The sequence below is a fragment of the Hypanus sabinus genome, chromosome X1 (assembly GCF_030144855.1).
Source record: "Hypanus sabinus isolate sHypSab1 chromosome X1, sHypSab1.hap1, whole genome shotgun sequence".
NCBI lineage: Eukaryota > Metazoa > Chordata > Chondrichthyes > Myliobatiformes > Dasyatidae > Hypanus > Hypanus sabinus.
In genome coordinates, this window is record NC_082738.1 from 21,543,066 (window position 1) to 21,558,152 (window position 15,087).

At 41.5% G+C, this 15,087-nt stretch overlaps 1 protein-coding gene across 11 annotated transcripts in view; it reads right to left on the reverse strand.

Annotated features, from left to right (window-relative positions):
- Positions 1 to 15,087, reverse strand: part of LOC132384676 (sodium channel protein type 8 subunit alpha-like) — a 231,184-nt gene that overhangs the window by 134,726 nt on the left and 81,371 nt on the right. For all 11 annotated transcript variants that reach the window (XM_059956036.1, XM_059956034.1, XM_059956037.1 and 8 more), the window contains exon 7: positions 12,556 to 12,619. In XM_059956036.1, coding sequence (XP_059812019.1) covers positions 12,556 to 12,619 — 64 coding nt within the window. The remainder of the gene's footprint in view (positions 1 to 12,555; positions 12,620 to 15,087) is intronic.

Genomic DNA, 15,087 nt, shown 5'->3' on the forward strand with positions numbered 1-15,087 from the left:
ACCGCTCAGGGGATTGGGTAGATAATAGCAGAGTAGGCAGTTGGCATACAGACTATTCCACCAACTATACCCAAACAGAGTCCAAATCAGAGGAGACAGCCCCTCCCTCGTATTCAGTGTTCTCCACAATCTGAGTAGCACTGTACTCACAACAACAAGGCGGGAGCTGGGAGAAATGCAGGAGCACCTCATTGATCCTACAGCGAGACAAATATCCCCCAATCAATTTCTCTGCTCCTGTAGAAAAATTATCTCCTTCTGCATGATACCTTTCTGCTAACATATGGAGAGTAATCTGCCTTATTTCCTTCCCCTTGCACAACTATACTATCTTGCTGATTTCGAGGCATCCGTGGAACAAGGGGAAGCTATTCAGCTCCTCAAGCTTGTTCGGCCACTGAAGACTGAGTAATTACATAATTCCAGTTATCCAACTTGCATCCATACCTATATTCATGCATAACAAAAGTCAAGGTTGATATTGAACTTGATTTAAAGCCAGCTTCAGCAGCAAATTTCTCTGCATTTTGTGTGTGGTGATTTCTGACAGCACCACTGAACAGTCAAGGCTCCAATTTCAAGTCTATAGCCCCTTTTTGTTCAGGATGCCCCACCAGAGTTTTGTATTTATCTACCGTATTAAGATATTTAACAGAGGAATATATCATTGATCTATCCAACTTGCACTCAGAACTTAAAGCCCGTTAGTCAATATTATTGGATTGGCATGTAGAATTGTTATTTTTCTTCTACTTTTCTTGAAAGTTAACTTTCCTGCTTGTACTTTTATATAATCACCTATATTCATGTTCAGTGAATTTCCCAGTAATTACGGGATAGTTGCTTCTGGGTTTTTCTAGAAGCTTCTTAGTTTTCTGCTGCCGTTGTCATGCCACTTGAATCTGGCTATTTTTTGGTTAGTTGTAACCACTGGAATTTTTGTTATCATTGGTGTGAGTACAAGACAGTCAGAACTAGTTTTTCCTTTTCTTTGTTCATTCTTGTAACAATTTATAAAATTGCTTAGAAATACAATTGGTGATTGATAAGTTCGTGGCCCAGGGTAGAAGGAGTCGATTTTAGAAAACCTAGCACATTGATTTTTCAACATTGTCCCCTCCTACATTTACACACTTAGTCCAGCGGTTGTGGAGCATACGGATCTTGGACCTCCAGAAAGCGTCCATAGCATGGGGGGATTGATAAGTTCGTGGCCTAAGGTAGACGCAGATGAGTTATACAGCTCTCGTTACATGCACGTGCAGGTCAACTCTGAGAGATTATGCAGAAAGTATGAAGTTAATAACTTTTGTGGTATTTCTGTTTTAAATAATTGAACATTGCAAGTGAGTGCTGTCTGAGAAAATGGACAACATCGGCCTTCGTGCAGTCATCGCTACCTCGGTCTCAAGGGCTTATCACTCAAAGAGACTCATGAGGACATGGTGGCAACACTAGGGGAGGGTGAAAAATAAACATGTTAGGTTTTCTAAAATTGGCTCCTTCTACCTTAGGCCACAAACTTATCAATCACCATTCTTAAGTTTTATTCTTCATTCTTGTCTTCTCAATAACCTTTGAACCACGAAAGCACCAGGATCCAACAATACCATTCCGGTAGATGTGCGGCTATGTCAAATTTCTCTTTTTTTAGGAATATACTCTCATAACTTAGTTCTAAAATGGGTGGCCTTGCACTTGACACTCTGACAACCCTCTGCCTTTGTTTAGGCCACTTGATCTGTTACCCCATGGCAATTTTGCTGTCCGTATGTATATTTCCCACAGTTAGCTATTCCCTAATGTCAGTGAAATTCAGTATATGGGCATCTATTCCTTCAACTAAAGTTCAAAGTAAATTTATTTTCAAAATACAGATATGTTACTCTATACAACCCTGAGATTCATTTTCTTGCAGTTAATATATTGGATATTTATTGGATATCCATTTATTGGATCTCAATAAATCCAATAGCCATAATAGAATCAATGAAAGACTGCACTAACAGGGCAGACAACCAGTGTGCAAAAGACAATAAACTGCAAATACTAAAAAGAAAAAAATGAACAATAATAATAATAATAAGCAATAAATATCAAGAACATGAGGTGAAGAGTCCTTGAAAGTGAGTTCATAGGTTGTGGGAACATTTCAATGATGGGGCTTTGGTTCAAGAGCCTGATGGCTGAGGGGTAATAACTGTTGCTGAACCTGGATGTGTCAGTCCTGAGGCTCCTGTGCCTTCTTCCTGATGGCAGCAGCAAGAGAGCATGACCTGGGTGATGGGAGTCCCTGATGATGGACGCTGCTTTCCTGCGACAACAATCCGCATAGATGTGCTCAATGGTGGGGAGGACTTTACTGGGTCGCATCCTTTAGTTTTTGTAGCATTTTCTGCTCAAGGGCATTGGTGTTTCCCTAATGCAGGCAGTCAATATACGCTCCACCATACATCTATAGAAATTGTCCAAGTTTCAGATGTCATGCTAATCTTCGAAAACTTCTATGGAAGTAGAGACGTTGCGTTGCTATCTACGTAATTGCCCTTACTTGCTGGGCCCAGAACAAGCCCTCCAAAATAATAACACTGAGGAATTTAAAGTTGCTAACCTATGAGGACTGGCTCATCAGCCTCTGGTTTCCTCCTCCTGAAGTCAATAATAAGCTCCTTGAGCTTGCTGGCATTGAGTAAGAGGTTGCTGTTGTGGCAGCATTCCACCAGCTTTTCAATCTCCCTCCTGTGTGCTGATTTGTCACCACCTTTGATTTGGCCTGTGTGGTGTACTTGTGCTGATGGAGATCATGGAGGAGATTATTGTTGCCAATCTGAACAACCTGCATGTGAGGCAATTGAGAATCAAATTGCTCAAGGAAGTATTGAGGCCAAAGCCTTGACACTTATTGATTTGTTTTGAGGGGATGATAATACTGAATGCCGAGCTGTCATCGATAAAAAGCATCCTGTTGTATGCATCTTTACTGTCCAGATGTTCCAGTGTTGAGTGAAGAGCCAGTGAAATGATATCTGCTGTGGACCTCTCATGACGGTTGGCATATTGGAGTGGATATAATAAGACATACACTGCCCGTGGTGGTAGTAGAAACAGAAATAGTAGAGGTATTGAAGAGGCCAACTTTAGACAGGAATATGAATATGGAAGCAATGGAGGGATATGTGTCAGATGCAGGCTGTAGGGATGAGTTTAATTTGATTTCCCTCTTGCACAGACAATGGTCTGAAGGATCTGCTCTTGTGCTGTCCTGTTCTGTGTTCTTTAGGGAAGAGGCTGTTTGGTCCTTCAAATCAGCCCTGCAATTCAATTACATCATGGCTGTTCTGTTTTGACTTTTTCCTCAATACTATTTGATTCCCTTTGTACCCAAAAACCTATTATGTTGAATTTCTTCAAATCATGAGTGCACTTAATTTTTTTTCTTGCAACTTGTATAAATGGAAATTCTTTCTTTTTATACATCATATGCAGTAAAATACCAAGAGTGCAGTACCGGAGTACCAGTGAGGTCATAGAGTCACACAGCACAGAAACAGGCCCTTCTTCCAGATGGTCCACACCGACCTAAATCCCCATCTAAGCTACACCTACTTGTCCATATTTGGCCTAATCCTTTTCTATGTAACTGTCCAAGTACTTTTTAAATGTTATTAATGTACCTTTCCAATCCACTTCCTCTGGCAGCTCATTCCATATATGGATCAACCTCTGGGTTAAAAAGTTGTCCCTTGTGGTACTTTTTGAATCTCTCTAATCGTACTTTAAGGTAAGATAGGAGAGATTCAAAAAGTACCACAAGGGACAACTTTTCACTGAATCTGTGCTCCTTGTGATTTATATGCTTCTTTCAAGGTCCTAGCTTGCCAAAACTCCCTGTAACTCAGTCCCTTGGGTTCTCCCAACTTCCTCGTACATCTCCTCTGCACTCTTTCCAGCTTAATCACATCTTTTCTGTAGGAGGATGACCAAAACTGACCACAACATTTCAATGTCTTGTACAACTACAACATAACAGCATGCCATTGAGAACTGAGGATATGCTGGGACCAAAGCAAGAACAACTGGCACTGGGCTCTTGCAATGACATGCACACGCTCTTCTAGTGAGGGTCAAGCTCTCCTGGCTCTAGATAACATCAGGGTAGGTTTGAAGATGGACTTCAATGGACCAGATTGTGCAGTACCACTTATGCTGTCCTGGAAACTTGGCCTGCACTTACCTGGGCCAGATGCCAATAGCCCATCTTGCTAAGCCCTTGGCACTGGGTCCCGTGGCTTGGTCTCTGTAAAAGGCAAGGCCTCAGATGGTGCAATAAATACCTGTCCTAAAGCATCCCTGACACTGATAAATCAGTCAACAATCAATTAAAATGATTAAAAATTAAAACAAAATTGCTACAAAGCACAAATACCTGCACAAACATACAAATTCAGAGGAATATGCCACTTGGATCTTAGAGACGGCTACACTGTTCGGGAAGATCGTTAAACCATAGCAAAAAAATTTAACATCAAAGCAAGTCCCTCTCCCCTTGAATCTTTTCTCTTACAATCTCCATCAAAATATATCGGAGCTCAGGTAGAGAGCAAGGACCCACAATAACGAAGAATAATCTCAGTAAAGCTTGATTCTGCTTCTGGTCTCTATGTGTTGTCTAGCAACAGTGCAAACTGAGGGATTCAGCCCACTTTATTTGTCAAATCAATCCTGAGCCTTACAGTGCATGTGCGGATTTCCAGATGTGAATTTAGCCTCAATGACTTGACGACAGAAATATGATTGGAACTGATGGCAAAGTTAGTGGCACCCAGTCTAATATTAATATATGGAGAGAGTGTACATCAATCAGGAGAGAGATGAAGTTTCAAAGTGCATTTATTATCAAAGAATGCATGAATTACAAAACCTTGAGACTTGTTTTCTTACGGGCGGTCGCAAAGCAAGGAACCCAAAAGAACCCAATTAAAAAAATTGGGTTCCAATATGAATTTCTGTATCTTATTCCACTTTAATTCAAATCAAAGAGAGCACCAATGGGAGATTATTAGAAGAATACACTCAGTGTCCACTTTATTAAGCTCACCTGTACACCTACTTATTAATGCAATTATCTAATCAGCCATTCATATGACAGCAATGTAATATATAAGAACACGCAGACATGGTCAAGAGGTCCAGTTGTTATTGAGACCAAATATCAGAAGGGGGAAGAAATGTGTTTTAAGTGACTTTGGCCATGGAATGATTGTTGGTTTAAGTATCCCAGACACTGCTGCTCTCCTGGGATTTTCACGCACAATCTCTGGAATTTAACATAAAATGGTGCGAAAAACAAAAGAAAACATCCAGTGAGTGGCAGTTCTGTAGGTGAAAATGCCTTGTTATTAAGAGAGGTCAGGGAAGAATGGCCAGAGCTGGCAGTAATGCAACAGTGTGGATGCCAACTGCCGTAAAAACTCAAGGAAGAAGAAGAAGAACGGCCAGACTGGTTCAAGCTGACAGGAGGGAGGGTGACAGTAACTCAAATAACCACGTGTTACAACAATGGTGTGCAGAAGAGCATCTCTGAACACACAAAACGTTAAACCTTGAAGTGGATAGGCTACAACAGCAGAAGACCACGAAAGTACACTCAGCAGCCACTTTATTAGGTAGAGGAAGTACTTAATAAAGTGGTTACTGAGTGTAGTTTAGAGCTAGCAAAAGCACAGGTAGGAACAACCGTACACAGTGATGCTCAACTGGAAAAATGATTGGTCCTAGATGATGTATTTGAACAGAAAAGCAAAATTTATAGTCTGGTTCAGTCTGAAAAGGCAGCTTGAACCAATATCCATCTGAAAACATTAACTTTGGTTTGCAAATCCTGCTACCAATTGATCTCTGGTTGTGCCTTAAAATGGAGTGTTCAGTGAAAGTTGACAACCTTGCTGCCGCAGCTAGCAGGTTTTCTCTGTCAAGAGAGTAACAGAGGAACAAACGTGCCAAAGTCCACAGTGATGTCCTCCACAGATGATGAATTACACTGCATGGTGGCAGAAGACACCATTCCCAGTGACCAGAGTGCTACTTTTTGAAGAGTTCACTTGCCACATCAGTTCACATTCTGCAGTGCACTCACTGCAGGTCGAAGTTAAAGTCTCACTCACCTTTCTCAAGCCTCTCAAATCTGTTCAAATCTAGGACAAAAGCAGCGGCAAGTTCCCATGTTATAGCAGGGATTGCTTGCTTAAAACCAATTGCATTTGTACAGCATGACACGTCAAGTAGCAGAACGGAGAAACTAGTAGCCAGCTGGCCTTGTCCATGGCTCAGCAAGTAATTCGAAAGGCCAAACATTGCTAACATGCAAAGACATTCAAAAATCATAATTTAACCAGAATATTAAAAAATGTAAAGTTATTTAAAAATATTTGAATGGATTCAATTACAATTAAAACAATCTAAATACACAATTACCTTAATTCCTTGAAGCTAGTTTATTCCCTCAAGTTGTTTCACTTTTGACAAAGAATAATGCCAACTGACTGATTTACTGGCATTGGTTCTTTAAGCAATCTCATTTACAAAAACCCCAAAACTTGCTAACATCAGAAAGCAACTCACAAACCCACCAACCCCATAGACCTTTGGGACGTGGGAAGAAACTGGAGCAACTGAGCAAACCCTAAATGGCCATAGGGAGAGCGTGCAAACTCCACACAAGCAGCACCTGAGGTCAGGGTTGAACCTGCAGCTCTGGAGCTGTGAGGCAGAGGTATCGAGTGCTATGTTACCACAAGTGAATTCTTCAAGTTGGCTGCTTGAATGAGTACGTCAGCACAACACAGGAATGACTGTAACTCCAACACTCTTCAAGGAGTCCAATGTCAAAGTGCAGTCAAGGACTCACGGATGATTGCGGTGGTCCGGGACTGTTTACTCTTTTCCATTGATGCTGTTTGGCCTGCTGAGTTCCTCCAGCATTTTGTGTGTTACCTTCAGTCCTGTCTTCATCACCCTTTCTGATTTTGCCCTCATGTTACACTTCAACTCATTCCACTGACTTGAATTTTACCTTATCATCTGCCTGTCCTTCCCGACAGCCTCACTACACACTGCATCTACTTGTATACCAACTGGCCCATCCTCAGCACTATCACTCCAGTTCCTATCCACCTGCCAAATTAGTTTTAAACCCTCCCCAACAGCTCTAGCAAACTACCCACAAGGATATTGGTCCCCCTTGGCTTCAGATGCAACCCATCCTTTTTGTACAGGTCATACCTTCCCCAGAAAGGATCCCAATGATCCAGAAATCTGAAACCCTGGCCCCTGCACCAATTTTTCAGCCACTCATTCATCTGCCAAATCATCCTATCATTGGCATATGGCACAGCCATCAATCCAGAGAGTTCTACCCTGGAGGTTTGGTTTTCAGCTTTTTACCCAACTCCTTATATTCTGTTTAAGACCTCCTCCCTTTTCCTACTTCTGTCATTGGTACTCTGTCAGCATACAGAGAGGTGGTGCAGCAGCTAACGGACTGGTGCAGAGCCAACAACTTGTCTCTGAATGTGAACAAAACAAAAGAGATGGTTGTTGACTACAGGAGAGCACAGAGCGACCGCTCCCCGCTGAACATCGACGGCTCCTCTGTTGAGATAGTTAAGAGCACCAAATTTCTTGTGTGTTCACCTGGCGGAGAATCTCACCCAGTCACTCAACACCAGCTTCATAGCAAAGAAAGCCCAGCAGCGTCTCTACTTTCTGCGAAGGCCGAGGAAAGTCCATCTCCCACCCCCCATCCTCATCACATTCTACAGGGGTTGTATTGAGAGCATCCTGAGCAGCTGCATCACTGCCTGGTTCAAAAATTGCACCATCTCGGATCGCAAGACCCTGCAGCAGATAGTGAGGTCAGCTGAGAAGATCATCGTGGTCTCTCTTCCCACCATTACAGACATCTACACTACACGCTGCATCCGCAAAGCAAACAGCATTATGAAGGACCCACACACCCCTCATTCAAACTCTTCTCCCTCCTGCTGTCTGGGAAAAGGCACCAAAGCATTCAGGCTCTCACGACCAGACTATGTAACAGTTTCTTCTCCCAAGCTATCAGACTCCTCAATACCCAGACCCTGGACTGACACCTTACTGCCCTATTGTCCTGTTCATTATTTATTGTAATGCCTGCACTGTTTTGTGCACTTTATGCAGTCCTGGGTAGGTCTGTAGTCTAGTGTAGTTTTTTTACGTAGTTCAGTCTAGTTTTTGTACTGTGTCAGGTAACACCATGGCCCTGAAAAAACTTCTCATTTTTACTATGTACTGTACCAGCAATTATGGTTGAAATGACAATAAAAGTGACTTGACCTTGGTACCAATATGTACCATGACTTCCAGCTGCTCACCCTCCCCCTTCAGAACGCTGTGGGCCCAATCTGAGACGTCCCTGACCCTGCACCTGGGAGGCAACATACCATCCGGGTGTCTCTTTTGCATCCACAGAATCTCCTGTTTGCTCCTTTAACTATGTGTAATGCCCTGGTTAAGATTTCTACTACAAAGCTGTGAGGTATTTTTATGTAAAAGTAGTGTGTCCTACTGGTATGATTGTTTTGGCTTTGGCTAAAGATAAGAAGCCATGTTGTCCAATTTTGTAATGTTGTGTCAGACAATCAGGAACAGGATGGCATGGAACATTCTCGAGGGTTGGGCGGGAAGAAATTTCTGAAGGAAAGTAGTCTGGTTTGGGGTGAGGTGTGGGGAGAAGAGCACCAGGAAAGACACCTAGAGGATCCCATCTGAAGAGGAGACCCTATTGCAAGGAGTGCTTCACGAGGTGGAGGATTCCAAGAAAGAAAGTTCTGCCTGTGGTTGGTGATGAGAATTCAGCACCTTGAGTAAAGCGATACTCCCAGCTACAACAGAAACGAGCTCCAATGTTTATGTGCACATTTAGACTGGTTTAACTGTTAGTTAAAGTTGAAAACTGGTAAATATACTTTCATTATAACTTTATGCTGGTGTACAACCTGTCATTTCTGGGCTACCGAACTGTGTACAGACAGTATTTACACAGCATTCAATCAAATCACGGTTCTGTTAATCGAAAAGTCCCAACATTCCTGTTTGGTTGAATCCCACAAATCATATCGACCCTAGACATAGATTACTTATGAAAGGTGCCCTTCTCACCACTGTTAGTAGAGTTAGCTAGTGAGCCATGTTGGTGTATGAGCCCTGGTGGGAGGGTTAAACATGGAATCCCCAATCACTACTGCACTCCTCTTCTCCCTGCCCCCTTCCTTTCTGAGATACAGAGCTACACAGTGCCAGAGATCTGTTCACTGCGGCTTTCCCCGGTGAGTCATTCCCCCCCACCCCCCAATAGTATCCAAAGCGCTGTACTTATTATTGAGGGGAACAGTCACAGGGTTACTCTGCACCAGCTGCCTATTCCCTTTCCCTTTCTTGACAATCATCCTGGTACTTGCCTCCTGCAACTGCGGGGTGACTACCTCCATCGCCCTCATCTATGGCCTCCTCGTCCTAGCATATGAGCCAAAGGTCATCGAGCTGCAGGTCCAGTTCCTCAACGTCATCTTGAAGGAGCTGCAGCTTGATGCACTTTGAGTAGATGTTGTTACCAGGAAGACTGGAAGTCTCCCAGCATTCCCACTTCTCACACAAAGAACGTACCAATAACCCTGGACCCATTCTCACTGCACTAGCTATGTACTAACAGACAAAAAGAGAGAGGAAGAAAAAAAGAACTTACTGGAATCTTATTTAGATCCTCCACCTATTCTCACCCAAGCCTGTTGAACCAATGCTCGACCATTCAAACACTGTCCATTCCCACCATGGCAGCTCCGCTTTTACAACTCGCTTCTTTTTATTGCCCTTTGCCAAGTGCCTAAGAGACTGCAGCCCACTGAAAATTCTCAAAAGACCGAGCTCTTTTTAAACCCCATGCCACCTCAGCCAAACAGCGACTGCTCACAATGATTGCAGACCACCAAGAAGTTCCAAAAGGCTCCGAGCTCTTTTTAAACCCCATGCCACCTCAGCCAAACAGCGACTGCTCACAATGATTGCAGACCACCAAGAAGTTCCAAAAGGCTCCGAGCTCTTTTTAAACCCCATGCCACCTCAGCCAAACAGCGACTGCTCACAATGATTGCAGACGGCCTGTATATATCCTGTAACCTACATTTATCCCCACCGTTAAACATCAACTGCAGACCAACCAATCACACCTTCAACGTTCACATCCCCCAAGCTGTTAATGCATACAATGAACAGTAAGACTCGGAGAGAGAGGCTTGGGCTCAGCGCAATGGAGGGAATGCTGCACTTGAAATGCTTTGTGACAACATACTTAAACTAAATATAATGCAATAGCTCCCACAGTGCTATTCCCCTTCACCGATTCATCATTAGCAGATTATCACACTGCTGTTTCCAGCACTTTCTTTGCACAAATTATTCCGATGCAGCACAGAAGGATAATATTCGACCCGTGATCTCACAAAGCAATTCCGTTCCCCACTAATTTTCCTCAAATCCTCTCCTCCCCCACAATTTTACCATCCACCTGCACTGGGGACTAGTTAGAGCCAATTAACTCAAGCACCTTTGGGGTGTGGGAGTAAAAGGAGAAAACGCTGAGAAACCTCAGCGGGACAGGCGCTCTGCGAAAAGGGAAACGGGTGACATCTTAGGTAAAGGCCCTTCAGAGCTGGGAGAGCGAGAAACTGAGTTTGTCAAAGTAAGAGAAGGTTACAGGTGTAACAATGGGCATGCACATAATGGGATGAAATTACATAGTCGCTTAGTGCAACAGTCACAGGGCGTACATGTAAACTCCACACAAAACAGCACTGGAGGTCGGGGTTCAACCTTGGTCACTAGCTCAGAAGCAGCAGCACTGTGCTGACTAACTGGGTGTCAGACCACCCTATGTTTAAGTACAAGCAGTATAAGATTGGCTGTAAACCAGGCTGGGATATCTTCAGCTTGTTAAAACAAGATCTAGGTGTCAGTTGTTACTCATACTTAAATCAAACACAGGTACACATACGCCAACCAATATATCGATTCTTTCCTCAATGCCTCTTCAATAAACAAAATCATCTGAACAAAAAGTGTGAAGCAACTCTTTGCAAATAGAGATTCATTATATATTTTACTGCCAAATATATAGTGTAATGTCAAAAATTCATATAAACAGCTACTTGGAATTGGGTACAAAAAGGTAGAAATCATTGCCAATAGTTTTAAAAAAGGATGGAAAAAAATAGATGGTAACTGTAGACTAGTAATATTCATCAGGATTTAAGATGAAACTTGTCTCTTCACCCCTTTTTAAAAAAAAATGCAGCACCGATGTTTAGCTAATGTACAACGATAACAAGGCAATAGATTTTGCTTTTCAGAGGCAGTGTGGGACTGCTGTTGATGGAAAATAATAATCACAGCTATTACAGGGCTGCCACTTATGAACAATGATACAAACAGTAAGGGGTTTGATCCTTTTTTTTTAAAAAAAATGAGCTGTTAGTTGGGCAAGAAATACTCGCCAGGGCAAATTGCTGCTGCTCTTTGAACCAGGTTACAGGATCTTCAACGGCCACCATGACCATTAGAACAGTCAGAACCTTGGTTCAGCATTTCATATGCTTTCAATCAAAATTATAAGCTTGGAATGCTAAACTAGGGCCCAAGTGTAATGTTCAGGTCAAATACTGTATGACAGTGCCATACCAAACTGAGCTTCCGGAATTGTTCACCTCAAAGAAAGTGAAAACTTGTGGCTATGCCTCATAAAGAGAAAAGCCCAGTCAAGTACAAGAGGAAGAACTTGAAAAAAAACCAACGACAAAGTCAGTGCACGATCAAAGGATTTTTAAACATCTAATTATCAATAAATAAAACTCAATGGTTTTATTCACTGAACAATAATCAAAGGAAGAAAGAAGTTAACTTTAAGACGTAAAGAAATGCAAATTTATGTTAGCAAGTTTTTAATGAACAAACAACCCGAATATTAAGTCATTTTTCTAATATTTCAGAGAGGAAATTGTAGCTTTTTTTCCCCTTAATCTTTTGTGTGCCAGGTTTTCTGCTGCTTATTTTCCTTCTTTAAGCATCCTGGAGGCACTTACATGCTAAAATGCATTCAGACAGACACCACAGATTCCAGGAACTTGATCCAAGTGGCTATTCATCAAGTGGGAAAGAGGGCGAGTGTGCAAAGAAGTGATTCTGTCAGCACTACCTCCACGTACATTCTACCACTAGACAACTTAAAATAGACACCTTAGTTAATTCACTGCCTCTCCAATGTGATGTCAAGCAGGCCAAATGCAACAGCCCAGTGCTCGCCCAGCTGAAATCAGTTATTGAGCAAAGTCAAGAGATCAAATTTTGGTCCTTTTGATTTCTAATTCTTTGCTACACCAAGCAGCTGAATAGGATTTTAAGTACCATTGATGAAAATCATTTATTCAAGAACAAATAATTAAAGGGCATACAGGAAATAAAACTTACCCAGCATCTGAGCCATTTCCACAGAGCAAAGCATCAGGAAATCCTGCCAGCTTGTAGAAATTTGCTGCAAATGATCAGAGTAAGAATTAGAGTAATTTGTAATTTACAAACACTTACATTATGTGTTTTCCTTCAACAATTCCATTTCAAAGTTGTAAAAATTACTTTAAAGGTCACTTGCAGTGCTATGGACTCACTTTCAAGGACTCTACAAAGTATCCTTATTATTTATTTTTTTATTTGCAGTTTGTCTTCATTGCACATTGGTTATTTGTCAGTTTTTGTTTGTGTGTAGTTTTTCATTGATTCTATTGTATTTCTTTGTTCTATTGTGAATGTATGCAAGAAAATAAATCTCAAGGTTGCCTGTGGAGACATACACGTACTTTGATAATAAATTTACTTTGAATTTAATTACTATGTAGACAATGGCTACATTGGTAGAAAATTCTGAGAAGGTGGCTGTGGATTAGGAAACCATTGTTCAGAATGGAGAGGGATGCAGGAAGGGAGAAAACAGTCATCTTTTGTTGGGGAAAAAGTTGAATTTTCTTTGGAAAATGAAGAGTAACAGGATATTTGGAAAATCAATATGACTAGAAAGGGTCAACATGGTTGCATGAATGGGAAATAATGCTGAGAAATTTAGTCAAGATCATTGAGGTTGTAGATGGATGAGGATGCAGGGCGCTTGGACTTCCAATGGGATACAGTGCCACAGCACCAGGGTCCAAGATTGCTCCAAATAAACAGTGGCACCAAATCACATTGCACGACTGGATCATTTCTGCTCAGACTGAAGTAGGCTATGATTGTGCGATTGTGTCATCTCATTTGAAGATGCATCCTGCATTGATGGTGCAACAGTAACGTTGGTAGAGAAGCAAATGGCCATGTCCAAATGAATGTAGACTATCAATGTGTTGCATGGGAGAAGCAATACTGGTCTTCTTGACACCTTGTTTACTTTCCCTATTTATTAGAGTAGATCGAAATATCCTAGAAGCTCATCATCAAATTTGCACATCTCATGTGGGCATTTCATTTTCTGGCAGTCTGAGAAAAATATTGTTAAAACATACATCATGTTCTATTGGGTTCAGTGAGCACATCAGATTGTCATCACCTATGTTCAGGGTGGCTAAAATTTTTTCAATACTGTGTTGATTTGATCCTGCTTCAAACTAAAAATGCACCTGAAATGAGATTTTCTTATTGCTTCTGATTAATATGCCACACAAACATTGCAAGTTGAGTCTCTCCGCTGCCAATTAAATGTAGCAATATCCATATTTCAAATATCTGATCATGAGTTGATCAATGAAAGATGGGCATGATAATGATTCCTGGGCTATTATTCAAAAGAGGGAGAGAGGGAAAAAAACAGGGAGCTATGGATAAAGAAGCCTATTGGGAAGCTGCTGAAATCCATTATGAGGGAAGTGGTAGCATGTTTGGGCAGATTCAACAAGGTTCAATGAAAGGGAAATCATATTCAACAAATCCGTTAATTTTTGTGAGGTTATCACTTGCAAAATGGATGAGGAGGAAATCAATTGATATGGTGAGGGATAAGTTTAAAAAAGGAGATTTACAAGGGCTTTCATTCCACTTATTTTTGTACACGTGCCCCGATTGGGCTGGCAGGGGACGTGGTGGAAGGAGATACAACAACAAGGTTTCGAGCCATTTAGAGACAGGCAGGGAATGGAGGGAACCTGCATGTTCAGGCAGATGGATTAGTATGGATTGACATCATTCTCGGCACAGATATTGTGGACCAAATGGCCTATTCTGATTCATGTTCTAGCTTAATTACCTAAAGCAGCTTCATCAGATCATTATTTTAATCTTCCATACTCAATGGAATACCAATTTGATCTATTAAATCAGTCCTGCTAAGTTCTATACCACATCCCTTTCAAAACCAGTTTTGTCTTCCGAAGTGTGCAATACAGAGAACTAAATGCTGCTGCAGTTGGAATCCAAATAGAGATCTTCCTAATGAGAACAGTATCTACCCCTCTGATATTCATCTCTAACCTGAAATAATTAATATTCCAATTATTTTAATTTTATAATTGCTCACATTTTAAAAACTATTTCGATACATCAGCCCCAAAAATCTCCATCCCTGTAGTTCACATCTTTGAGAAAATACACTCAGTGGTTACTTCATTAGGTGCCTCCTGCAACTAATAAAATGGCCATTGAGTGTATGTTTGTGGTCTTCTGTTTCCCTTCCACTTCAAAGTTCGATGGGTTGTGCATTCAGAGATGTTTTTCTGCATACCACTGTTGCAATGTGTGATTATTTGAGTTATTGTCACCTTTCTGTCAGCTTGAATCAGTCTGGCCATTCTCCTTTGGCCTCTCTCATTAGAAAGGCATTTTCACCAAAAGAATTGTTACTCAATCATTCTCTAAACACTAGTGACTTACCTGTAAAAATCCCAGGAGATCAGTGTCTGAGATATTCAAACTACCCCATCTGGTACCAACAATCATTCCACAGTCAAAGTCACTTGGATC